Source organism: Mustela erminea, chromosome 4 (assembly GCF_009829155.1).
Source record: "Mustela erminea isolate mMusErm1 chromosome 4, mMusErm1.Pri, whole genome shotgun sequence".
Taxonomy (NCBI): Eukaryota; Metazoa; Chordata; class Mammalia; order Carnivora; family Mustelidae; genus Mustela; species Mustela erminea.
The window spans coordinates 146,802,253-146,830,026 of record NC_045617.1 but is presented as its reverse complement, the minus strand read 5'-3'; the positions used below and the strand labels follow the sequence as shown (position 1 = coordinate 146,830,026).

Below are 27,774 nucleotides of genomic sequence, written 5' to 3'. Positions count from 1 at the left end.
GTTCATTCCCGGCGTAAACTGGGTGTGGAAAGGAAGAAGAAGAAAGGGCCAACCTTTTTTCTTAATGATGACACCATGTTTTCTGTGTTTCAATCTGGCTTACGACAAAGCCTGCAGCAGAACTGCCCACATCTAAAGGCAGAAAGCTCACCACAGAGCAATGCACTGAGCACGGGGACAAAGCTGGCACCGTGCCGGGGGCGGTACTGGAGTAAGTGCTTTCCAGCCGCTGCTACTGCCGTCACTGACGGATGCGGGAATGAAAGAACTTGCTCGGGGTCACAAGGCCGGGGCCGACGCCAGCCCAGGCAGTCAGTGTGCCCGCAGAATGGGACATCAGCCCCTCGGCTACACTGCACCAACCCAGACCTTCATACCACGGGAGGTAGAGGAGCTTCTAGTTGTCGTCCCAGGAATGACAGCAAACGCCTCCAGATAAGGCCGCTGCCCATAAACATAATTCCTGTAATCAGCCAAAACACTCTGTGGTCCTGAAAGAGAACAGAGTTACTTTCAGTCACAAAAGGTCAGGCTCCTCAGCAGTAAAATTCCCCAACTATGAGTGCCCCGGAGCTTACAGAAGCCTTGTGTTGTTCCTACAGCTCTTTCCTATAGAAAGGACCGAAGAACAAACCTTGATAGCATCCAGGGAATCAGAGAATAATCAGAAGAAAAACAAGACATAAAAGGGCTTCGACATTTAAAAATCATCTATAAGCCAAACATAACCACTTTTACTTTGAATTTCCTCCCAGTCTTCGTTTGCATGTATACAAATTTTAATAGTTAAAATTACAGAGCACATACAACCAAATTTGAATTTTATGCTTTTAGAGCCACAGTTCCCGATCTGTGAGCGGAGGTGTCCAGGGCACCACAGCACCCGAGAGTATTTCAAGGAAAACACAGTGTCATCTGCAAAACAGAACCTAGCTACTTCATAAACAACCTATTAGGTAATATCACAGAAATGATGTCCCAAAAGAAACTCTGGGTCTAGTAATCCTATGCAAAAATTCCCAAGACACTAGACACTAAACATATCGTGAACCAAGAAAGTTTGGGAACCCGTGACTAAAACATCTTCCCGTCATTTTCAAGCTTGTACTATCCGGCAGTGCAATGTGCCCGCGTCCGTAGACGGAACCACAGGCCCCCACGAAAAGGGAGCCCAACGCCAGCTATGCCACTGCTGGCTACCAACGGAAGCCTGGGGGCTCCAGGGACGGGGAGCTCCCCGGCCCAGGCTGGTGTGTTGTGCAAACGGTTCTAGCTCTCACTGGGGGCAACACACACTATGTGAAGGAGAAACCCATCTCTTCGGAACAGGAACTTAGACCTATATCAGGAAGACAAGTGCTAACACAAGTTCAATATTTTTGGTGAACACATTTCCAGTTACCCAAAAAGAGGGTGTAGTTTATTAAAAATTACATTTAAATGAGATTTGGAACAATAGATTACTATTGTCTTTGCTGTAGACTGGTTCTACAATCCACCTATGAAGAAAAATCTGAGAATGCTAAAGTGTGATAAACTAGAAGAGAAGTTCCAACCTAGCCTGAAATTCCAAACACACACGCAAACTGTGGGACGACAGCACAGCAGGAGGACCGGAAGCTCACCTTGTAGGCAGGCATAACTAGACAACACATCAGTGTAAGTAACGCAGACAATGACCTGGAGACTGACAGGACGGACTCCGCAATGAAGAAGGGGCCACCTCAAAGAGGGCAGGCAGGGCAGAGACCTGGCGGGGAGCTCAGTGAAACTGCGGGGCTGCCCATGAAAGGAAGGAAGCCGCCAGCACAGAGAAGGGAGAGAACCACACTATGGCACGGGGGAGCCTGCGTGGAAAGCTGAGTCCCCATAACATTTGGCTTTGAAAGCCAGAGTGGCTGAGTTTTGTGAGTTTTTACAATCAGTAGGACTTAAAACCTGGAATTTTAGAAAATCAGCAGGCTCAACTTTAGGAGAGCAGAGAGGGAGGGTGAGAGGAAACAGAGTGCCCGCCATTAAAGAGACAACACAACAGCCTGGGGAGATACGGCACAGAAGGAGCATCTGGAAAGACTTGGGGCAGACAGCGGGAGGGCGGCTCGCTAACCTCAGAGAGCGCTCTGGAGAAACAGAGATCGTGAGACACTCCTCCAGGAACAAAGGACCGGCAGGTGCTGTCCCCACTGTCCCCCAACACATAGTGCCTGGGGGACCTAGCACAACGCCCACTGGTTTGCTTACCCTGCGCCCACCCTCACCGGAGCTTCCCGTCTGCGTGCTCCAGCCAGGCTGGCCTCCGTCCCAGCACGGGGTCTGCGCCCCCAGAAGACCCAACAACCCTTGCTAACACTGAGGCTCCCGTACCCAGTAGGGGGGTTGCATCCACCCTCTCCAAAGAAGGAGCCCATCAAAAGAAGCATCCCACTCCTGGCCCTGTGCAAGCTACCCCCATAGGGGCGGGCAGCACTCCAAAGTACCCCCTGCCCGGGGAGAGGGGAACTGACTGCACGCACTGAATGTGGCCCCAACAGCGGGCTGGCGGCAGACAGCTGGTCAGACTGCGGGCCCTGCCCACCCGTGGAAGTGTCTCGGGGGACAGTGCAGAGAAGCAGTCTGCAGCTCTGCCAAACACCTGGTCTGACCCAGCTCAAGCCCAGGGTGGCTCCAGACTGACCCACTGATGTCACAGGGAGTAAACACAGCCCACAGCAGGCAACAACAGCCATGTGGACACCTGAACCATGGGCAAACACGGCCCAGCCACTTGGCGGGGGCGGGGGGAGGCGGGTACACGCAGCACACTGAGAGAAGAGCTCTGAGGCACCAGGTTCTGGTGAGCAGGGACCTCGCCCTGCAGGCAGACAGGACCTCTTCCCCATGCATCCACCTTCGAGGGCAGGAGACACGGCTGACTGTCCTAGCTCACACACACAAACACCGAGAGGCAGACTAAAGAAGACAAATGACTATGTCCCAAATGAAAGAACAGGAGAAGTTCTCCTTAGGTCACAATAAGAGACCTAAGTGAAATGGAGATAAGCAATATGCCTAATGGAGAATTTAAAGTAATTATCAGTGGCGCCTGGGCGGCTCAGCCATTAAGTGTCTGCCTTCGGCTCAGGTCATGATCTCTTAGGGTCCCGGGATCGAGCCCCACATCAGAGTTCCTGCTTAGTGGGGAGTTTCCTTCTCCCTCTGCCACTCCCCCTGCTTGTGTTCCCTCTCTCACTGTGTCTCTGTCAAATAAATAAATAAATAACATCTTAAAAAAAAAAAAAAAGATCATATACTCACTGGACTTAAAAGTGGAGGACATCAGTAAGGTCCTAACAAGGAGGTAAGAAAGAACCACTCAGAGATGAAGAACACAATAAGTGAAATTAAAAATAGACCAGCTGGAATAACTAGTAGCTAGAGGAAGCAGAAGAACAGACCAGTGACCTGGAGGACAGAGTCATGGAAAGTACAGTTGAGCTGGTGAAAGGAAAATAAATGATCCAAAACAAGAACAGATTTAGGGAACTCAGTGGCTCCATCAAGTGTAATAACACCGGCATTACAGGGATCCCAGAAGGAGAAAAGGGGGCAGCAAATTTATGTGAAGAAATAATAGCTGAAAACTTCTAGAATCTGGGAAAGGAAACAAATCCAGATCCAGGAGGCTACAAGAGACTTGTCTCCGATCTAAGGACACCTGCAGATGGAAGGCGAGGGGACGGAGAAGCATTTATCAGGCACAGGGACATTAGAAGAGAGCCAGGGTAGCATACTTCCATCGGAAAAAACACTTTTTAATACAAAGACTGTAACAAGAGACAAAGAAGGACATCATAATAATAAAGAAGATAATCCAACAAGAAATAACAAGCTGATTGTTTGTGGGGGGTGGGGGGTGGAATCAACACAACTGAGAAGCCTTTAGCCAGACTCATCAAAAAGAAAACAAGAAAAGTCAAACAAAATCAGAAATGAAACAGGAAATAATAACCATCACAGAAATACAAAGGACTGTAAGAATACTATAGAAAATTATATGCCAAAAAATTGGAAGAAGTGGAATTCCTAGAAACCTATAACCTCCCAAAACTGAATCAGGAAGAAATAAGGGAATTTGAACAGACCAATTACCAGCAATGGTATTATATCAGTAATAAAAAAAAACCTCTCAACAAATAAAAGTCAGGACCAGACTGCTTCGCAGGTTAACTCTACCAAACTTTAAAGAAAAATTTTATCTGTTCCTCTCAAACTATTTAAAAAAAAAAAAAGAAAGAAAACTTATAAATTCATTCTATGAGCCCAGCATCACCCAAATACCAAAACCAAAGACACTACGAAAAAGAGAACTACAGGCCAATATCTCTGATGAACACGGATGCAAAAAAACTCAACAAAATACTAGCAAATCAAATCCAATAATACATTAAACAATCATTCATTACTGTCAAGTGGGATTTATTTCTGGGTTGCCAGAGGTAAAGGGGCATCACCTCTGTGGCTTACTCTCAACTGGTTTTAGGAAAAAGAGGCTGTATATAAAGATAGAATGAGGGTGCCTGGGTGTCTCAGTGGGTTAAGCTTCTGCATTCAGCTCGGGTCATGATCTCAGGGTCCTGGGATCAAGCCCCACGTCAGGCTCTCTGCTTAGCGGGGAGCCTGCTTCCTCCTCTCTCTCTGCCTACCTCTCTGTCTACTTGTGGTCTGTCAAATTAATAAATAAAATCTTAAAAAAAAAAAAAGAGAATGAGACAGGGAAGGTGATACATGTTGGTGATAAAAGAATGGGTGAAGGCTCCATGGCAATTCTTTGACTACTCTTAGAAGGGTCTAAAATTATCTTAAAACAAGAAGTAAAAAAAGTTTTTCCTATCCTGGGTTGATCATTGTCAATACTAACCCCATCTACACAGTGGCAGAGACCTTGACATCTGGGGATTTCGTAAACATGTCTGAGCTGTTCTTCAGGTTATCTAGACACGTAATTTGTAACTGATGAGGGACTGACCCGAATCTTGTTCTGCCGGAGCTAATCACCCTGTACTGAGCCAGTAACTGGCCACGAACCACTCATCTCCCGTCATAACTAGGTTGCTCTACACCTGGGACTGCGTGGAACTATCAGAGAGGAATTTCCAAAATTCCCTTTTAAAAATGGGCATTTAGGGCGCCTGGGTGGCTCAGTGGGTTGGGCCACTGCCTTCGGCTCAGGTCATGATCTCAGGGTCCTGGGATCGAGTCCCGCATCGGGCTCTCTGCTCAGCAGGGAGCCTGCTTCCCTCTCTCTCTCTCTGCCTCTCTGTCTACTTGTGATCTCTGTCTGTCAAATAAATAAAATCTTAAAAAAAAAAAGGGCATTAAATGAAAAAATAACTATTAAATGAAAAAAAAGTATAAAAGTGAGTTTGTAGACTGTACATATAGAAACACGATTCTTAACAAAAATGACCTGATCTTGTATAAAGAGTTCTATAGCCATACACTGGGAATCTGCAGAGGTCTTTAGAAGTTACCTCTGGAGAATTTCAAGGGTTGGTTTATGCTGCACAAGAAGCTTTGGTTACTTCTGAACTTTCTAGTAACTACGTATGGGCTTAAAAGCCTCCCAACGGATGCCTAACACACTTAAATGCAAACCCTCATAGGCTCTACAAATTCAACACCATCTCCCATTCGTTCGCTCTGACCTTGCTCCCCACCTGTCTCTGCAGGGCTCACCCTCTCCTGCCCCCATGGCCCTTGTTGTTCCTTGAACAAGCGCAGCCCATTCCCGCTCCGGTAACTCCCTGTGTGCCCCGCTCTGCTGAAAACACTCTCCCTCCGACCGTCCCGCTTTCTAGCGCCACCTCCTCGGGACACTGCTGAGCGCCAGCTTTAAGACGCGCCTTAGCACACCTCCTGGCAACATCCTGCGTCCTTCCGCCCGGCTTCCTCTTGATGGCCCTTACCACCAAACGTGCTGTGTGTCTGTCTGCTCCTCTCCTTCCTGAGGGCAGACACTCCCTGCCGCATCCCTGGGGCCGAAAGCAGCGCACACTACAGAGCAGGCACCAAAACCCACATTTACAAGATGAAGGAACAAATGTACTGCACTGATTTTCCCTTTCACATCTTATAAAGAACGTGAAAATGACTAACACCGACTGGGGCTTGGCGATCTCCTTGGAAGCGGTGCATAAGCCGAGATGTAGAGGTAAGCAGAAGCTGGCCAGGCAGGAGAGGTGGGAGCCGAGGACAGCTGTGGCCTGGAGGAAGCCCGAGGGGGAGGAAATACTGAGGCGACACCTGTGGCGAGGGCGAGGTGGCTGGCTTCAGCGTGGACAGCCCTGCGGGCAAAGGAGTCTGGGTCTTTATTTTAAGGACAAACATCAGTGAATCATTTCACAGAAAAGTGACCACGAGGTTTGCTGCTTTTACAGACCACTTTCCAGAAGCAAAGAGTGGTCCTGATCAGTGATGACGGGTTCAACCAGGATGGCAGCCAAAGAGACAGAGAACAGATCTTTTAAATGAATGAGGACACAATGGAATACTACAGTGGAATACTATTCAGTCATCAAAAAGGAAATCTTGCCACATTCAGCTAAGAGACATAAGTCAGTCAGAGAAAGACAAATAACCTATGATTTCACTCGTATGTGGGATTTCGCAAACAAAACAGAGGATCAAGGGGAGGGGAAGGAAAGATAAAATAAGAATCAGAGAGGGAGGCAAACCGTAAGAGACTCTTAATCATAGGAAACAAACTGAGGGCTGCTGGAGGGGAGGTGAGGGGAGGGCACCTGAAGCAAGGACACTGGGTGTTATAGAAGACTGAGGAATCACTGACCTCTACCTCAAACTAATTATATATTAATTGAATTTAAGTAAAATAAAATTAAAAAAAAGATTAATGAGGACACAGAGTCCAAGTGTGCTGCATGCAGTGTAGTATGCAGATTATTTTCTAGAAATCCTACAGCAAGATATTTTCTGAAAGACCACACTACAATGATAGGAAGAACTCTGGCACCTTAGTGTTATATTAATATGAAAAGGCAGCAAAGTGGAGAGTGCAAGTCTTGGGCTCAGATCACAACCGTGATTTTCTAGCACTGTGCCCCTGAGCAAATCACTTCAATTTCCTGAGCCTGTCTGCTCATCTATAAAGTAGGGATAACACATCCATCTTCACAGTTGTGATTTCACCAAATAAAGCAGCAAACTACCAATGCCGGGAACATGAAAACTAGAGAGGCAGTCTTTCGTCAGCGCGGCCTCACTGTGATCCTGCTTACCGCCACAGCACGGCGCTATCCTGCACCGCCTCACTCTGTGATCCCACATCACCACAGCCTCATGGTGCGATCCTGCGGGAGCACCGCCTTGTCCTATAATCCTGCACGGATCCTGCATCACCAGAGCCTCACAGCACGATTCTGGGGGAGCACCAACTCTTCCTAAGGTCCCGCATCACCAGAGCCTCATGGTGCAATCTTGCAGGAGCAGCACTTCATCCCATGATCCCGCATCACCAGAGCCTCACGGCGCGGTCCTGGAAGAGCAGTCTCTTTGATGGTGTGACCCTCCAAAGAGCATTCCTTCACCGTGTAATACGGTTTTGTCAAACCTTTTCTATGCGTGGTTCCATTTTCTGAGAAACATGAGGTAACCACGGCTATAGTTATACTTGTGTTACAACAGGGTCTAAAAGTACTGCCTGAATTTTGAATGAATTAAACATTTTAATTAATTAGGGGTGTATATATGTTAAGACTCTTTTTTAAAATCCAATTTTTAAAAAAAGATTCTATTTTTAAGCAATCTCTACTTCCAATGTGAGGCTCGAACCCACAGCCCCAAGACCGAGAGTTGACTGAGCTAGCCAGTCAAACCCATTTAAAAAAAAAAAGATCTTCAAAACAAAAATAATCCCTAGTAATAGTCTCACCTCTTCAAGGGAAGATTCCAAATTCATTCCAAAAGCAACTCCCATTAGTCCAAAGAGAGAAAGAGAGAAGGTTCCCATGGTCAGCTGTAGGTTCAACCTCATCATCACATTCCGGTGGCTGGAGAGAACAGCTTACATCAGAAGGGCCCACTAACTACACACAGGAAATTCATGAAATCATTTATTAAAACCACATACATTAAATCTACACCTTTAGAAAAGGACATCTTTCTATGTAGCATTTATACATGATAATAATGGTATAACTCCTCCCAAAATGACAGTTTTCTTAAAACATTCATCACTTTAGAATTCCTTTGGTTGTTCTACAGGATGCTTTCTCACCTGTCCAGATTGATGAATATGATACTTTGAGAATCATCGATCAATACCCTGAGTTCCCGCGTTGCATTGGAGAGATCCTCGGCCAACCGGTAGTAGTTTTCCAAGAGCAACTCCATCTCTTCTGCATGGTCGATTCCAGCACTGCTCTTTTCACTGCAATTAAGGGTTAACATAATTAGCACAACACAGGCATCACCCATTTGGTACCAAAAACTTTCTGAATCCATATGTAATACTCAACTATGAATGAAAAAGTGGCCTTGGTTTTTTCTTACTGTGACTGAGCTCAATCAGCGAGTGGCTTTATCAAGTGATCCTAAACACTATGAAGAGTAAGCCGAGGGTGCAGGTTCCAGCCCGCAGGCCTGGGCTCACTGTACTCGGGCCCCAGGTCAAGGGATTCTCATGCACATACGCACTACCAGACAAAGGAAAATTCAGAATGTGTAAATGCTGATGAATGAGTGCAGATTAGTGAAAATAAGGCAAAACAAACTAAAAACAAAATAAAAAGCTTTTCCTTTCCAAGGCAGATACATAATGTTATTTTCATATATGGAGAAATATGTTCTTGAGTGATGTTAATAGTCACTTTGTACCCCTTTACTCATACCCCCAGCCCCTACCAAGGAGAGTTAGTGGGACTGAAGTGCTCTGTGAAAGAGTTATATCATAGAGTACATTAGACACAGATTGGCCTAATAAAGCAAACAAGAGTTACAAATGTGTTCAAGTTTCTGCTACTGTATCTGCTATATAACAGCCCTTATAGTCTTAATTTTTCCTTATTAGAATACAAATAACTAATTTCCCAAAATGCTTAAAAAAATCTGTACATGTTGTGGTGAAACTGTATACATTACAGAGGTGTCTAATATTTGTCTACAAAGAATAAAAATGAAATATTCTGAGTACTTAAAAAATAAACATTTAACTTGATATGCATAAGAATAAATAATTTCTAATCCTGTAAGAGATAAAAGTTTTCAAAGATAGTCCTTTTTTTTTTTTTTAAAAAGATTATTTATTTATTTATTTGACAGAGAGAGAGAGAGAGAGAGAGAGAGAGAGATCACAAGTAGGCAGAGAGATAGGCAGAGCGTGGTGGCAGGGGTGGGAAAGCAAGCTCCCTGCTGAGCAGAGAGCCCGATGTGGGGCTCGATCCCAGGACCCTGAGATCATGACCTGAGCCAAAGGCAGAGGCTTTAACCCACTGAGCCACCCAGGTGCCCCGAAGATAAGCCTTTTCTATATCAGATCAAAGTTCCAGAATATATGTTAGTGTCCTATCTTCCTTTACCCCTCTTTCCCTGCCCCCATGTGAGTATCTTTCCCTCTCTTCCACCGTACTCCCCAGGCTAAGTTATTCGGGTAGATGTGTCAGCCACTTTGGGGGTCAGGCCCTTGAAGATAAAGGTAATGATGTGTTTGTGTTCATCACAGCCCAGCGCAGTGCTATGTACACAGCAGACATTCAATATATCCTCATTACACTAAACATGCATATAGGGAAATAGTGAAACAACTGAGGATAAAAAGTGCCTGTATTCTCTACTCTGGAGAAAATGTTACGGTCTCTAAGAAGAACCATCCCGAAGAAGACAGAAGACTGATCCTAACAAGACCGGTGACAAAGCAGGACTCCAGACTTACAAGACTTGTGGGTCACTCCACTTCGTGAGACAGAGCTCCTCCAACAACTCCTCTTCATCCAAAATCTCCAACATGGATTCTTTGAAAATTTTAATATCTGTTTCTAACTCTGACAGACTATAAGAGTAGTTGTATAGAAATGATCAATAACATTAACTTATAAACACTTTTCCCTATTAAAAAACGTACCTTTTTAAAGTATCTTATCAAGTAGACCCACTTATACATTAATGGTAAACACCGACTTGTAAAAGAAATTTTTGATATTCACCATGCACATCAAGAATCAATTTCCATCCAGAAATAAATTAAAGACCCTGATATAACATTTCATGCAAAAACAGCTTTTCCACAATCATAAGTCTATGTGCCCTTTTTAGCTCAACTTCTCACCTAGGCTACCTTCCGACTTCAAGGCACAGAAAGAAAACCATTACCATTAGCAAAACTAGTCGGTATTTATTTTTTATTTTTTTTAAAGATTTTATTTATTTATTTGACAGACAGAGATTACAAGTAGGCAGATAGGCAGGCAGAGAGAAGAGGAAGCAGGCTCCCCGCTGAGCAGAGAGCTCAATGTGGAGCCGATCCCAGGACCCCGGGATCATGACCCGAGCCGAAGGCAGAGGCTTTAACCTACTGAGCCACCCAGGCGCACCTACTAGTTGGTATTTTTTTTTTTAATTTATTTATTTGACAGACAGAGATCACAAGCAGGCAGAGAGGCAAGCAGGGGGTGGGAGGAAGCAGGCTCTCCGCCGAGCAGAGAGCCCCACATGGGGCTCAATCCCAAGACCCCGGGATCATGACCTGAGCCAAAGGCAGAGGCTTTAACCCACTGAGCCACCCAGGCACCCCTAGTTGGTATTTTTCAAAACAGGGAATAATCACACTGATTTTGTATCTGAATTAATGCTATACATTTTCTATTAGGACTACTGAAAGAGAAGCTTAAGATATTTTTGTCTACCTCCCAAATACATAGATCACCCATATTTACCTTTTGCCATTTTGTAGTAAGATGTGCAATTTGCTTCTGTCTACAGAAGAATGTTTGGGATCCACTAAAGCTTCCAATGTCTCAAGGATCAGTGGCTGCAAAATGCTAAGTTTCCCCTGAAGAGTGCTGATCTAGATAACAACATGACCTTTCATAAGAATCAAAACAATCTTCTTAGAATACTCAGGATCAGTGAATCCTCTGATTAAACACAGAAATCTGTAATAGCTTGGCAGGCTGGTAACGTTTCAGAACATGGTCACTGCTAGAATGCCCATTTCAGATGATTCATAACCTAGATCTACCAGGTTAATAGATAACCATGCATGTTACCAGGCTTGCATTTGGTTGATAGGGAATTAACTCTCCTAAGAGTCTTCCCCCACAAACATTTATAATGAAAGGAATGCAAGGCTGATTAAAACCTGCCATTTATGTTAAAACACATACTTTACATTTGGTAAACAATACCCACGTTCTTCGTACACAGAACACAGTTCAAAATTCCCATGAAAAAGATTCTTCCAAAACCCAACACATAACTTGGGACTTGAAAAATAAACCGGTGTCAAGTCAAAAGTATACTACTTATTGTTCAGGCATTCAGCAGGAAAGCACTGATAGAGGCTATACCTGTTGTTAAAATATTGAAATATTCCCGTACCAGCTGGCAAACAGCATAACAGAATTAAGCAGTTCATTAGTAAAATAAACGAATGGCATAAAAGCCAGCACGCACTACTTATCTCAGCCTGAGCTCCTGAGAGCTTAGCCCACGTAGCCCGCCACTCACCACTGGCTGCACCGTCCCTCCTTTCCCTCCCCTGCATTTTCCCTGTCTGGTAACTGTGCCCCAACCGGTCACCATCTATCTCCTGGGCTGGTACTAGCCAGCGCTCCTGCCTCACGAACCCGAGCGAGTAGGGGATGTAGCCAATTCCTACTCCCTCGGTACAGCAGAGGAGACAAAAGAGAAGGGTCCGGGTCCATCCAGTCTCACCCCTGCACGTCTCTTCGCCCCCTTGCTCCCTCCCTCCACTCCGCATGGTCGGTTGCTCTAGACCGACCGCTGCAGGCAGCCAGCGCCTGAACAGCACTGCACTGGCCACTGGGGGATAAGAAAAGACAATGAACCATTTGTGGGGCCAGGAGGGCAGTGACCACTGTTGTTTGGGACCTGATAGGGTCCCTAGACACCCAGGAATGACCTACATAATAGGGGAATCATTGGAAGAATTCTCCCTGGTTCCTATGTCACAGTAGGTCTCAAACAGTGGCACTGTGCAGCAGCCTCCAAGGACGGTGCCCACCAACCAGAGTGACGGGGAAAGTAGGAGAATGATTTGAGCTCTGTTCACCGGATGTATGCAGTTTTACAATATACACTTTAGTTGCAGAATAATAGAGAATATTTAAAACTTTTTTGATATGATGTTAAGTATTTTGAATTATCACCCCTCAAATATAATTATCAAAATTATACAAAGGATGGCCAACTTAAAATGTGCTTAACTGAATGTCATAATAGGACTCTCAAAGAAACTCTATAAACTGTCCCTAGAGACCTCAGATCTATTTGATTGGATAGTACAGCTTAAGAATTAAGTACTTTCTCCACACAGGACCCTCAGAGATATTTTCGTTCAGAGGCAGGGTGTGGTTAGGAATGATGTCATTGAAACAATACCACTTGTCTTCCTACTCAGTAGTATTTTAAAACAAGAAAAAATTTAAGAAGCAAAATAAAAATAGGCTTACCCAATATTGTAGGAGTGCTTCTATAGCCCTAAACTCAAAAGGTAAAGGGTATGTGACAAGTTGTCCTTCTCCAGCCAACTGAGAAGGGAGTTCCCGGAAGAGCCATTGCTCTAAATTTAAATTACGATAATCTAGTATCAGAAGACACTCTGGAGTTATCACAGCTTTCAAGTACTGTAAAAAAAAAAATTATACATAGGTATAGACATGCACACATACATGCATATAAGGGAAAGAATAACATTCATAAAATAGGATTTGGATTAACCCTATTTGGATTAGGTTCTGGATTAACCCTAAACCAAATCACTATTAAAAGAAAAAAGAGGGGCACCTGGGTGGCTCAGTAGGTTAAAGCCTCTGCCTTCGGCTCAGGTCATGATCCCAGGGTCCTGGGATCAAGCCCCGCACTGGGCTCTCTGCTCAGTGGGGAGCCTGCTTCCTCCTCTCTCTCTCTCTGCCTACTTGTGATCTCTGTCTGTCAAATAAAATCTTATAAAAAAAAAAAAAGGGAAAAAAAAGAAAAAGAAAAACAGATATTTTTAAAAGAAAGGAAGCCTAAAATATATGTACTTCTACCTCACTCTCAACACAACTATATATCAAGACTACAAATCAAGACTTCCAGGATACCAAGAGATACCCAGGATAATCAGGAGAACAAGAGGGAACAAAGAAAATAAGACAAGGTATTCTTTTTTCTTAAGATTTTATTTATTTATTTATTAGAGAGCACAAGTAGGCAGAGCAGCAGGCAGAGGGAGAGGGAGAAGCAGGCTCTTCGCTGATTGGGGAGCCCAATGCGGGGCTCAATCCCAGGATCCTCGGATCATGACTTGAGCTGAAGGCAGCTGCTTAACTGACTGAGCCACCCAGGTGCCCCAAGATAAGGTATTCTTAAGCCATATATTTGATAGACTTTTAGAAAAGATTTAGTTTAATCATGATTACTTTGGCTGAAATGTAAAAGTTGCCTTTTAAACTGTCACCAAAACATATTAAGCTAATCTGAAATTATAAAGACAAAACATAGCCTTAGTACTCTAATTTAGAGAGCAAGAAATTAGAAATTTATACTAAAGACTGGCATCATTTAAGTTAGAAGAGTAGCCTGTGGCCACTGTATTAGTGATATAAAAATTAGAGATTATTCACATTTTCCCACAAGATATTATGAAAATTTTTAAAACACAGAAGTTGAATAATTACCCAGTGAACACCTATAAACATATCATTAAGATTGTACAAATAACATTCCTCTAAATTTGTTTTATCACACACTTCTCCCTTCATCAAAGAGATAATTTTTAAAAAAATGATGAGGGGAAATAAGAAAAATATTTTAATTCCAATACACTTCACAGAGTGTTGTGTTAGTTTCAGGGGTACAATACAGTGATTCAACACCTCATGCATCACCCCGCGCTCATCCCAAGTGCTCCCCTTCATCCCCATCACCTGTTTCCCCCTCCCGTCCCCACCTCTCCGCTGGTAATCCTCTGTCTGTTCTCTAGAATGAAGAGTTTATTTCTGCCTGTGCTCTCGGCTAGGATTTTTATGGTTTCGGGTCTCACATTTAGGTCTTAATCCATTTTAAGTTTATTTTTGTGTATGTAAAAAAGTGGCCCAGTTTCATTCTTTGGGATGAGGCTGTCCAGTTTTCCCAGCACCATTTATTGAAGAGACTGCCTTTTTCCCATTGATTTTCTTGCCTATTGTCAAGATTAATTGACCATATAAGCATGGGTTTGTTTCTGGGTTTTCTACTCTATTTCTGATCTGTATGTCTATTTTGTATAATTACCAAACTATTTTGACTACTACAGCTTTGCAATAGATCTTAAAATCTGGGATTGTGATGCCACCAGCTTTGTTCTTCTTTTTTAAGACTGCTTTGGCTATTTGGGGTCTTTTGTGGTTCCATACAACTTTTAGGATATTGTTCTAGTTTTGTGAAAAATGCTGTTGGTGGGAGGAAAAGATGGTGGTGGAGTAGGACGCTAGGCTTGCCTCCTCCCACCAGTACAACTTAGGTAACTATGAGACCATCCTAAATACCCCAGAAATTAATCTGATGGCTGGCAGATCAAACTCCACAACTAAAGGTAGAGGCGAGACCACAAAAAAGAAGACAGGAAGTATGGAGATGCAATTTGTGCCTGCTGTGGTGGGGAGGGAGCCATGGTCTCAGGGAAGGACAAGAGGCAAACTAGCACGAGACGCATGGGGAAAACAAATCCCACAGCAATTGGTTTGAAAAGCAGGAAAGCCTGAATTTTGTGAGTTAAAGCCTGGGGTTTTTTAAAGGTCAGCGTGCGTGGAGCACAGAGGACACTAGGGCAGCTCCTGGAGAAAAGGCAGGGCAAACAGCAATCTGAACAGCACCTGGGGCACACAGTGGGGAAATGTTAGCTGCTCATCTTGGAAAGTGCCCCAGAGAGGTAGCATTCATGGAGAGACCACTCAAGGGACAAAGGAACAGATAGACACCACTTCTCTCCCCTGCCCCTCAGCAGAAACACTGAGCTGCCTGCAGAAACCAGCCTAGCAGCAACCCTCATTACCTAACTTGCTTACACCAAGTCTCACCACTCCACACGCTGGAGGAACGGTCATCTCAGTCCTGCCTTTCTCACTCCCAGCACAGCAGACCCCCTACCTCAGAAGACCAACCCAAACCCCTGCTCATCCTGCATTTCCTGACCCAGGAGTTTTACAAGGCCCCGGTTTCCATGGCAGTGGCAAGAGCTCTCATTTCACAAGCAGACCAGAGCATACCTAGTTAAAATGTGCCACATTCAGGCCAGAGACTAAACACTGTCCACAACAGGCAAAGAAAGCCTCTCCAGATGACTGGCCTGAAGGATAAAGTGGCCAGGACACAACAGCAGAGCTCTGCCAGCACACATTGGAGATACTTGCAGAAGTGCCAGGCTCTGGAAAACAGGGGACACTATATTTCAGGGCACTATAGGACCTCTTTTTCATAAGGCCATTATCTTTAAGAGCAGGAGACATAATGACTTTGCTAACACGCAGAGATAGGCACAGAGACTTTGACAAAATGAGAAGTCAGAGGAATTTATCTCAAATGGAAGAACAGGACAATGCCACAGCCAGAGATCTAAGCAAAACAGATAGAAGTAATATGCCTGATGTAAATTTAAAATGATGATCAAAAGGATACTCAATGAACTTGAGAAAAGAGTGAAGAATATCCATGAGATCCTTAATGAAATGAAGAATAATAAAGAGATAAAGGGACCAATAAATGAAATGAGAAACATTTCGCTTGATGGAACGAAGAGAAGCCAGGAAGAAGCAGAGGAATGAGTTAATGACCTAGAAAACAGAGAAATGTGATCAAGCTGAACAAAAAAGAGGAAAAGGAATTATGCAACAGGAGAACACTTATGGAACTCAGTGACTATCAAATGTAATAACATTCACCTTGTAGAAGTCCCAGAAGATAGAGAAAAGAGAGTAGAGAATTTACTTGCTGAAGTAATAGCTGAAAACTTTCCTAATCTGGGGAATTAAACAGATACTCAGATTCAGGATACAAAGAACTCCCAACAAAATCAACAAAGGCACAACCACACCAAGACATATTGTAATTAAAATGGCAAAATCTAATGATAAAGAAAAAAATCTAAAAAGCAGCAAGACAAAGATGATGGTAACATACAAAGGAAACCCCATAAAGTTATTAGATTTTTCAGCAGAAACTTTCCAAGACAAAGGGGTGGCATGATATATTCAAAGTTCTAGATAGGGAAAACCTGAAGCCAAAAATACTTTATCCAGAAATGCTATCATTCAGAAAAGGAGAGCAAGAGTTTCCCAGAGAAACAAAAACTAAAGGAGTTCATGACAACTAAACCAACCCTGTAAAAAATATTAAAGGGGAATCTCTGAGTACAAAAGGAAAGACTAAAAATGACACTATAAAGTTTAGAAACACAAAAGCAGTAAAAATGAATATATGTGTAAAAAAAAAATCAGTCAAGGAACTCATAAATTGAAAGGATGAAAAGTATGACCCCATATACCTAAATCAAGGTTGGGGGGTGGGGCAGGGAGAATGGTTCCAAACTTAAATGACTATCAACTTCATAAAGACTGCAATAGGTATAAGATGTTATATACAAACATAATGATGACCACATATCAAAACCAATTATAGATATGTAAAAAAAAAATAGAGGACTCCAAGTATATCACTAAAGACACCCAGCAAACTATGAAAAAAGACAAGAAAGGATCAGAGAAAATCCTGAGAAACAAGCTCAAAACAAGTAATAAAGTGGCATAAATACATTTCTACCAAATTACTTTGAATGTAAGTGGACTAAACATTCTAATAAAAAGACATAGGTTATTAGAATAGATTAAAAAAAAAAAAGACCGATCTACTGGCTGCTTACAAGAGACTCATTTTAGACCTAGACACAGACTGAAAGTGAGGGGATGGAGACGCATCTTTTATGAAAATGGAAAAGAAAGCCAGAGTAGCAATAACTTATATGGGAAAAACGACTTTGAAACAAAGACTAGATTCCGAACACCTAAAAATCCAACAGGAGATGGAAGAAAAGAAAAGCAGCAATTCTAGAAACAGAAAATTGACCACTTTCTGAAAGGTAGGACCTGCGGAGAAGTGAATCCAAAGCGACGGGAAGACAGACTGCAGGGGGAGGGGCCGGCTCCCAGCAAGTGGCAGAGCAACGGCGCACAAAATCAGAACTTTTAAAAGTCTGCTCCACTAGAAAGACAACTACCATATGATCTCCCTGATATGAGGAAGTGGAGATGCAATGTGGAGGGCTTGGGGGGGGGGGGGGCGTGTAGGAAAAGAATAAATGAAACAAGATGGGATCGGGAGGGAGACAAACCATAAGAGACTCTTAATCTTCCAGAACAAACAAGGTTGCTGGGGGGACAAGGGTCGGGAGAGGGTGGTGGGGTTATGGACGTTGCGGGGGGGGTGTGCTGTGGTGAGTGCTGTGAAGTGTGTAAACCTGGCGATTCACAGACCTGTACCCCTGGGGCTAAAAATACATTATATGTTTATAAAAAAAAATAAAGAAATTTAAAAAAAAAAGTCTGCTCCACTGAGGGACAACGCTCCAGAGACTAAGCCAGGGTGGAGCCCATGTGGGGACAGTGTGGTCTCAGGTCTTGCGGGGCCACAGAAGGATCGGGGGTGCCTGAGTGTCACAGAGCTTGCAGGTATTAGAGCAGGGAAGCCGGTTACAGAGACGGAGCCAAGGAGTGAGCGCTCAACTCAGGGTACCTTAAACTGTGATCCATGGCACAGTCACACTACTGCTCTGAGCAGAGACCCCACAAGTGGCAGATTGGAAGAGCAATCTGGAAGAGCAGCAGTGATCTGCTGGGTTTGGAGACTCCAGGCAGGGCTGTATGCCAGAGACAGAGACACTTGGTCACAGGCTGGGTGAGCTCGGAGTGTGGCCGGAGGCCAGGGAGACAGGAGTGATTGAGCGCTTTGCTCTAAGGGTGCACTCAGGAGTGGGGCCCCGAGCTCTCAGCTCCTCTGGGCCAGAGACTGGGAGGCCACCATTTTCATTCCCATCCTTGGGAACTCTATGGAAAGCATTCAGGGAACAAAAGCTCCTGAAATTGAAACCAAGCAGATTACTTAGCCCCGTCCCTGGCAAAGGTGGTGCAATTCTGCCTCGGACAAAGACACTTGAGAATCACTACAACAGGCCCCTCCCCCAGAAGATCAGCAAGAAATCCAGCCAAGACCAAGTTCACTCATCAGGGAGAACAGTGGAATTCCAGAGGAGGAGGAAGCCAAGCATGGAATTTATGGCTTTCTCCCCATGGTTCTTTAGTCTTGCATAGTTAATTAATTTTTAAAAATTTTTAAATTCTAATTTTTTAAACTTTTACTCTTTCCTCTTTTACCGTTTTTTAACTAGTTTATCTTAATAATATCTGTCATTAAAAAATATTTTTAAACTTTCATTATTATAGTAAGATTTTATCTTTCATTGTATCTAAATTTATTTTTTGTATACACATAGGGCTTTTTCTTCTAAAAAAAGTTTGGGATACTTTTTTTTTAAGAATTTATTTTTTTATTTATTTGACAGAGAAAGGGAGATCACTAGTAGGCAGAGAGGCAGGAGGAGACAGAGGGGGAAGCAGGCTCCCCGCTAAGCACAGAGCCCAATGCAGGACTCTATCCCAGGACCCTGAGATCATGACCTGAGCTGAAGGCAGAGGATTAACCCACTGAGCCACTCAGGCACCCCTGGGATACAACTTCTAATAGATCAAAATATACCCTAAACCTAGCACAGGGCTTTGTTCTAGTCTCCAGCCTGAGCAAATTCTCTCCACTTTTTTTCTTTCTTTTCCCAACCAACTTATCAACTCCTCTTTTAGAATTTTTTTAAAAAATTATTATTATTATTTTTTAAAGATTTTATTTATTTGACAGAGAGAGAGAGATCACAAGTAGGCAGAGAGGCAGACAGAGGGAGAGGGAGAAACAGGTTCCCCGATCAGCAGAGAGCCTGATGCAGGGCCCGATCCCAGGATCTTGAGATCATGACCAAAGCTGAAGGCAGAGGCTTAACCCACTGAACCACCCAGGCACCCTTAAAATTTTCATCTTTATAGTCATATTCCATCCCTTCATCGCATTTACCCTTTTGCGTGTGCATGCGTGTGTGTGTGTGTGTGTGTATAAAAGTTTTTTCTTTAAAATTATGGGGAGTAGTTTCTTCTAAGAGACCAAATACTCCCCAGATTAAGTGGGTGGCTCTGTTCTATTCACCTATCTAATATATATATTTTCTTTTCTTTTCTTTCTTTTTACTTTTTCTTTTTTTTCCAAACTTCTTTTTACCCCTTTCTTCAACCCCATGATTTGTGGTCTCTTCTGATTTGGTTAACACACATTTTCCTGGGGTCTTTGCCACCCTTTCAGTATTTTATTCTCTCCTTCATGTATTCTTTTTTTTTTTTTTTTTTAAGATTATTTATTTATTTATTTGACAGAAAGAGAGAGAGAGATCACAAGTAGGCAGAGAGGCAGGCAGAGAGAGGGGGGGAAGCAGGCTCCCGGCTGAGCAGACAGCCCGATGCGGGGCTCGATCCCAGGACCCTGAGACCACGACCCGAGCTGAAGGCAGAGGCTTCAACCCACTGAGCCACCCAAGCGTCCCATCTCCTTCATGTATTCTTATCTGGATAAAATGACAAGGCGGAAAAAACTCACCACAAAAAAAAAGAATAAGAGGCAGTACCGATGGCTAGGGACCTAGTCAATAGGGACATTGGTAATACGTCAGATCTAGTGTTCAGAATGACAATTTTCAAGGTGCAACCTGGGCTTGAAAAAGGCCTGGAAGATATCAGAGAAACCCTTTCTGGAGAAATAAAAGAACTAAAATCTAACCAAGCTGAACTAAAAAAAGCTATTAATGAGGTGCAGTAAAAAATGGGTGCTCTTACTGCTAGGATAAATGAGGCAGAAAAGAGAAAGGGATACAGAAGACCAAATGACAGAGAATAAAGAAGCTGAGCAAAAGAGAAACAAACAACTACTGGACCATGAAGGGAGAATTCGAGAGATAAGTGATTCCGAAAGACAAAACAACATTAGAATAATTGGGATTCCAGAAGAAGAAGAAAAAGAGAAAGGAGCAGAAGGTATATTGGAACGAATGATTGTAGAGAATTTCCCTAATATGGCAAAGGTAACAAGCATCAAAATCCGGGAGGCACAGAGAACCCCCCTCAAAATCAGTAAGAATAGGCCCACACCCCGTCATCTAATAGTAAAATTTACAAGTCTTAGTAACAAAGAGAAAATTCTGAAAGCAGCCTGGGACAAGAAGTCTATAACATACAATGGTAAAAATATTAGATTGGCAGCAGACTTATCCACAGAGACCTGGCAGGCCAGAAAGAACTGGCATGATATATTCAGAACACTAAACAAGAACATGCAGCCAAGAATACTATATCCAGCCAGGCTATCATTGAAAACAGAAGGAGAGATAAAAAGGTTCCAGGACAAACAAAAACTGAAAGAATTTGTAAACACCAAACCAGCTCTATAGGAAATATTGAAAGGGGTCCTCTAAGCGAAGAGAGAGCCTAAAATATATATATATATATTTAATATATATACAGAGACAATATACAGTAATAGTCACCTTACAGGCAATACAATGGCACTAAATTCATATATCTCAATAGTTACCCTGAATGTAAATAGGCTAAATGCTCCAATCAAAAGACAAAGGGTATCAGAATGGATTAAAAAAACAAAACCCATCAATATACTGTCTACAAGAAACTCATTTTAGACCCAAAGACACCTCCAGATTTAAAGTGAGGAGGTGGAAAACAATTTACCATGCTAATGGACATCAAAAGAAAGCTGGTGTGGCAAACCTTATATCAGATCAATTAGATTTTAAGCCAAAGACTGTAATAAGAGATGGGGAAGGAACACTGTTTCATACTCAAAGGGTCTGTCCAACAAGAAGAGCTAACAATTTTAAGTATCAATGCCCCAACATGGGAATACCCAACTATATACACCACTTAACAAAATCAAACAAACATATCGACAATAATACAATAGTAGTATGGGACTTTAATGCTCCCCTCATTGAAATGGACAGATCATCCAAGCAAAAGATTAACAAGGAAATAAAGGCCTTAAATGACATACTGGACCAGATGGACATCACAGATATATTCAGAACATTCCATCCCAAAGCAATAGAATACACATTCTTCTCTAGTGCACATGGAACATTCTCCAGAATAGATCACATCCTGGGTCACAAATTAGGTCTCAACCGGTACCTAAACCGGTACCTAAACTGGGACTATTCACTGCATATTTTCAGACCACAATGCTCTGAAGCTAGAACTCAATCACAAGAGGAAATTTGGAAAGAACCCAAATATATGGAGACTAAAGAGCATCTTTCTAGAGAATGAATGGATCAACCAGGAAATTAAAGAAAAATTGAAAAAAATTCACGGACACAAATGATAATGAAAACACAATGGTTCGAAATCTGTGGGACACAGCAAAGGCAGTTCTGAGAGGAAAATATAAAGTGATACAAGCTTTTCTCAAGAAACAAGAAAGGTCTCGGGCGCCTGGGTGGCTCAGTGGGTTAAGCCTCTGCCTTCAGCTCAGGTCATGATCTCAGGGTCCTCGGATCGAGTCCCGCATCGGGCTCTCTGCTCAGCAGGGAGCCTGCTTCCTCTCCTCTGTCTCTCTCTCTCTCTCTCTGCCTGCCTCTCTACCTACTTGTGATCTCTGTCAAATAAAAAAATAAAATCTTAAAAAAAAAAAAAAAAAAAAAAGAAACAAGAAAGGTCTCAAATATACAACCTAACCCTACACCTAAAGGAGCTGGAGAAAGAACGACAAAGAAAGCCTAAACCCAGCAGAAGAAGAGAAATAATAAAGATCAGACCAGAAATCAATGAAATAGAAACCAAAGAAATAACAGAACAAATCAATGAAACTAGAAGCTGGTTCTTTGAAAGAATTAATAAGATTGATAAACCTCTGGCCAGACTTTAATTTTTTTTTCTTTAAAAGATTATTTATTTATTTATTTATTTGACAGACAGAGATCACAAGTAGGCAGAGAGGCAGGCAGAGAGAGAGGAGGAAGCAGGCTCCCCGCCGTGCAGAGAGCCCGATGCAGGCCCGATCCCAGGACCCTGGAATCACAACCTATGCCAAAAACAGAGGCTTTAATCCAGTAAGCCACCCAGGCGCCCCTCTGGCCAGACTTATTAAAAAGAAAAGATAAAGGACCCAAAGAAATAAAATCATGAATGAAAGAGGAGAGATCACAACAAACACCAAAGAAATACAAACAATTATAAGAACATATTATGAGCAAGTATACACCAGCAAATTTGACAATCTGGAAGAAATGGATGCATTCCTAGAGACATATAAACTACCACAACTGAACCAGGAAGAAATAGAAAACCTGAACAGACCCATAGCCAGTAAGAAGATTGAAGCAGTCATCAAAAATATCCAAACAACAAGAGCCTGGGGCCAGACAGGCTTCCCAGGGGATTTCTACCAAACATTTAAAGAAGAACTAATTCCTATTCTCCTGAAACTGTTCCAAAAATAGAAATGGAAGGAAAACTTCCAAACTCATTTTATGAGGCCAGCATTACCTTGATCCCAAAATCAGACAAAGATCCCATCAAAAAAGAGAATTACAGACCAATATCCTTGATGAACACAGATGCGAAAATTCTCACCAAAATACTAGCCAATAGGACCCAACAGAACATTACAAACAGTACATTATTCACAACAACCAAGTGGAATTTATCCCAGGATTGCAAGGTTGTTTCAACATCCACAAATCAATCAGTGTGATACAATACATTAATGAAAGAAAGAATAAGAACCATAGGATACTCTCAATAGATATTGAAAAAGCATTTGACAAAATACAACATCCTTTCCTGATCAAAACTCTTCAAAGCATAGGGATAGAGGGTATACATACTTCAATATCATCAAAACCATCTATGAAAAACCCACTGCTAATATCATTCTCAATAGAGAAAAACTGAGAGCTGTTCCGGAACAGGCAGGGATATCCATTATCATCACTGCTATTCAACATAGTACTAGAAGTCCTAGCCTCAGCAATCAGACAAGAAAAAGAAATTAAAGGCATCCAAATCAGCAAAAAGGAAGTCAAACTATCACTCTTTGCGGATGATGTGATACTTGATGTGGAAAACCCAGAAGACTCCACTCTAAATCCGCTAGAACTTGTATAGGAGTTCAGTAAAGTGTCAGGATATAAAAATCAATGCACAGAAATCAGTTGCATTTCTATACCCCAACAACAAGACAGAAGAAAGAGAAATTAAGGAGTTGATCCCATTTACAATTGCACCCAGATCCATAAGATACCTAGGAATAAACCTAATCAAAGAGGCAAAGAATCTGTATTCAGAAAACTATAAAGTACTCATGAAAGAAATTGAGGAAGACACAAAGAAATGGAAAAATGTTCCAAGCTCATGGATTGGAAGAACAAATATTGTGGAAATGTCTATGCTACCTAAAGCAATCTACACATTTAGTGCAATCCCTATCAAAAATCCCATCCATTTTTTTCAAAGAAATGGAACAAACAATCCTAAAATTTATATGGAACTAGAAAAGACCTTGAATAACCAGAAGAATATTGAAAAAGAAAGCCAAAGTTGATTGCATCACAATTCCAGACTTCAAGCTCTATTTCAAAGCTGTCATCATCAAGACAGTATGGTACTGGCACAAAAACAGACACATAGATCAATGGAACAGAATAGAGAGCCCAGAAATAGACCCTCAACTCTATGGCCCACTAATCTTCGACCAAGCAGGAAAGAATGTCCAATGGACAAAAGACAGTCTCTTCAACAAATGGTGTTGGGAAAATTGGACAACCACATGCAGAAAAATCAAACTGGACCATTTTACACCACACGAATATAGACTCAAAATGGATGAAGGACCTCGATGTGAGAAAGGAATCCATCAAACTCCTTGAGGAGAACACAGGCAGCAATCTCTTCGACCTCAGTCACAGCAACTTCTTCCTAGGAACATCGCCAAAGCCAAGGGAAGCAAGGGCAAAAATGAACTATTGGGACTTCACCAAGATCAGAAGCTTCTGCACAGCAAAGGAAACAGTCATCAGAACCAAAAGACAGGGCGCCTGGGTGGCTCAGTGGGTTAAGCCGCTGCCTTCGGCTCAGGCCATGATCTCAGGGTCCTGGGATCGAGTCCCACATCGGGCTCTCTGCTCGGCAGGGAGCCTGCTTCCCTCTCTCTCTCTCTCTGCCTACCTGTGATCTCTCTGTGTCAAATAAATAAATAAAATCTTAAAAAAAAAATTTAAAAAACAAACAAACAAACAAACAAAACACAAAAGACAACTGAGAGAATGGGAAAAGATATTTGCAAACGACATATCAGATAGAGGGCTAGTATCCAACATCTATAAAGAATTTATCAAACTCAACACCCAAAGAACAAATAATCTAATCAAGAAATGGGCAGAGGACATGAACAGACATTTCTGCAAAGACAACATCCAGATGGCCAACAGACACATGAAAAAGTGCTCCACATCACTCAGCATCAGGGAAATACAAATCAAAACCACAATGAGATACCACCCCACACTGGTCAGAATGGCTAAAATTTACAAGTCAGGAAACGACAGATGCTGGCGAGGATGCAGAGAGAGGGGAACACTCTTACACTTTTGGTGGGAATGCAAGCTGGTGCAGCCACTCTGGAGAACAGAATGGAGGCTCCTCAAAAAGTTGAAAATAGAGCTACCCTATGACCCAGCAATCGCACTACTAGGTATTTACCCTAGAGATACAAATGTAGTGATCCGAAGGGGCATGTGCACCCAAATGTTTATAGCAGCAATGTCCACAATTAGAAAGAACCTAGATGTCCATCAACAGATGAATGGACAAAGAAGATGTGGTGTGTAAATACACACACACACACACACACACACACACACACACACAATGGAATACTATGCAGCCATCAAAAGAAATGAAATCTTGCCATTTGCGATGACGTGGATGGAACTAGAGGGTATTGTGCTTAGCAAAATAAGTCAATCAGAGAAAGACAATTATCATATGATCTCCCTGATAGGAGGACGTTGAGAGGCAACATGGGGGACTTGGGGGGTAAGAAAAGAATAAATTAAACAAGATGGGATTGGGAGGGAGACAAACCGTAAGAGATTCTTAATCTTGTAAAACAAACAGGGTCGCTGGGAAGAGGAGGGTAGAGAGAGGGTGGTTCCATTATGGACATTGGGGAAGGTATGTGCTATGGTGAGTGTTGTGAAGTGTGTAAACCTGGTGATTCACAGACCGGTACCCCTGGGGCTAATAATACATTCTATTAATAAAAATTTAAAAAAAAAAAAGACTATAATGTGAGACAAAGAAGAACAGTATATGATAAGGGACAATCCAACAAGAAGATGTAACAATTTAAATATTTATGCACCCAACATGTTATTTGGGAGCACCCAGTGAATAAAAACATAAAGAATGCAAATGATACTAATACAATAATAATAGGGGACTTTAACACCCTACTCACATTAAGGGACAGATCCTCTAAACAGAAAATCAAAAAGGAAACAATGCCTTCAATTAACAGATGGGCCAGGTGGATTTAACAGATATATACAGAACATTACATCCTAAAAGAGCAGAATACACGTTCTTTTCAAGTGTGTGTGTGGAACATTCTCCAGAACAGATCATATATTAGTCTACAAAACAAGCCTCAACAAATTAAAAAAGACTGAAGTCATACTGACATCTCTACTGACCACAGTGCTATGAAACTAGAAATCAACCACAAGAAGACATCTGGAAAGAACACAAATATATGTTCATAAACAATGAATGGGTCAACCAGGAAATAAATATAAAAAGGTACATGGAAACAAAGGAAAATGAAAATAGAGGCTCTAAACTTTTGGGATACAGCAAAAGTGGTCCTAAGGAAGTATATAGCAATACAGGTCTTCCTCAAGAAGCAAGAAAAATCTCAACCTAATCTTACACCTAAGGGAACTAGAAAAAGAATAACAAGCAAAGTCTAAAGCCAGCAAAAATAGAAAATAAAAAAAAAGATTAGAGCAGAAATAAATGATATAAAAACTAAAAACGCAATAGAACAAATTAATGAAACCAGTAACTGTTTTCTTGGGGGGGGGGCGGAAATCAGTAAAATAGATAAACCCTTGGCAGACTCATCAAGAAAAAAAGAGAAAGAACCAAAAATAGTATCAAATGAGAGAGGAGAAATAATAACCAACACCCAAAATACAAACTATTTTAAGAGAATATCAGGAAAACCTATGCCAAACTGCACAGCTTAGAAGAAATGTGTAAGTTCCTAGAAACTAATACCCAAACTGAAACAGATAAGATAGAAAATTTGAACAGATTAATTACCAACAATGAAATTGAATCAGTAATCAAAAAAACTCCCAACAAACAAAAGTTCAGAACCAGATGGCTTCACAGGCAGTCTACCAAATGCTTAAAGAAAAATTATTATCCATTCCTCTCAAAGTATTCAAAAAAAAGGAAAAGGAAAACTTCCAGATTCATTCTATGAGGCCACTATCATCCTGACACCAAAACCAGATAAAATTACTACACACACACACACACACACACACACACACAAACAGAACCAAAGGCCAATATCTCTGATGAACACAGATGCAAAAATTCTCAACAAACTACTAGCAAATCAAATTCAATATACATTAAAAATACATTAAAATAATCATTCGCCACGATCAAGTGGGATTTATTCTTGGGATGTAAAATTGGTTCAATATTCACAAATCATTCAATGTGATATATCACGTTCACAAGAGAAAGGATAAAAACCCTATGATCATTTCAATAGATGCAGAAAAAGCACTCAACCGAGTACAACATCCACTCATGATAAAAACCCTCCACCTTTGTGGAGGAAACATACCTCAACATAAAAGGCCAAATATGAAAAACCCACAGCAAACATCATACTCAAAAAACTATGCTTTTTCCCTAAGATCAGGAACAAGATAAGATCCAGCCCCACCACTTTTACTCAACACAGCACTAAAGTGCTAGCCACAGCAATCAGACAACAAAAAGGAAAATAAGCATCCAAATTGGTAAGGAAGAAGTAAAATTTTCACTATTTGCGATGACATGATACTATATATAAAAAACCCTTAAAGACCACCAAAACCTGCTAGGGCTGATACATGAATTCAGAAGTTGCAGAATACAAAACCAATGTACAGAAATCTCTCATATTTCTATACACCATTAATTAAGCAGCAGCAAGAGAAATTAAGAAAAACAATCCTGGGGCACCTGGGTGGCTCAGTGGGTTAAACCTCTGCCTTCGGCTCTGGTCATGATCTCAGGGTCCTGGGATCGAGCCCTGCATTGGGAAGCTTCCTCCTCTCTCTCTCTGCCTGCCTCT

At 42.1% G+C, this 27,774-nt stretch overlaps 1 protein-coding gene across 4 annotated transcripts in view; it reads right to left on the bottom strand.

Annotated features, from left to right (window-relative positions):
- The window catches only part of MRS2 (magnesium transporter MRS2), a 37,995-nt gene that overhangs the window by 809 nt on the left and 9,412 nt on the right, over positions 1-27,774 (bottom strand). For 3 of the 4 annotated variants that reach the window (XM_032341243.1, XM_032341244.1, XM_032341245.1), the window contains exons 5-10: positions 12,684-12,857; positions 10,926-11,056; positions 9,926-10,042; positions 8,273-8,425; positions 7,928-8,045; positions 378-491 (exon numbers count right to left, since the gene is read on the bottom strand). In XM_032341243.1, the coding sequence (XP_032197134.1) occupies positions 378-491; positions 7,928-8,045; positions 8,273-8,425; positions 9,926-10,042; positions 10,926-11,056; positions 12,684-12,857 (807 nt within the window). Of the gene's footprint in view, positions 1-377; positions 492-6,836; positions 7,631-7,927; positions 8,046-8,272; positions 8,426-9,925; positions 10,043-10,925; positions 11,057-12,683; positions 12,858-27,774 lie in introns of those variants that run through there. The other variant, XM_032341246.1, reaches the window with a different exon arrangement.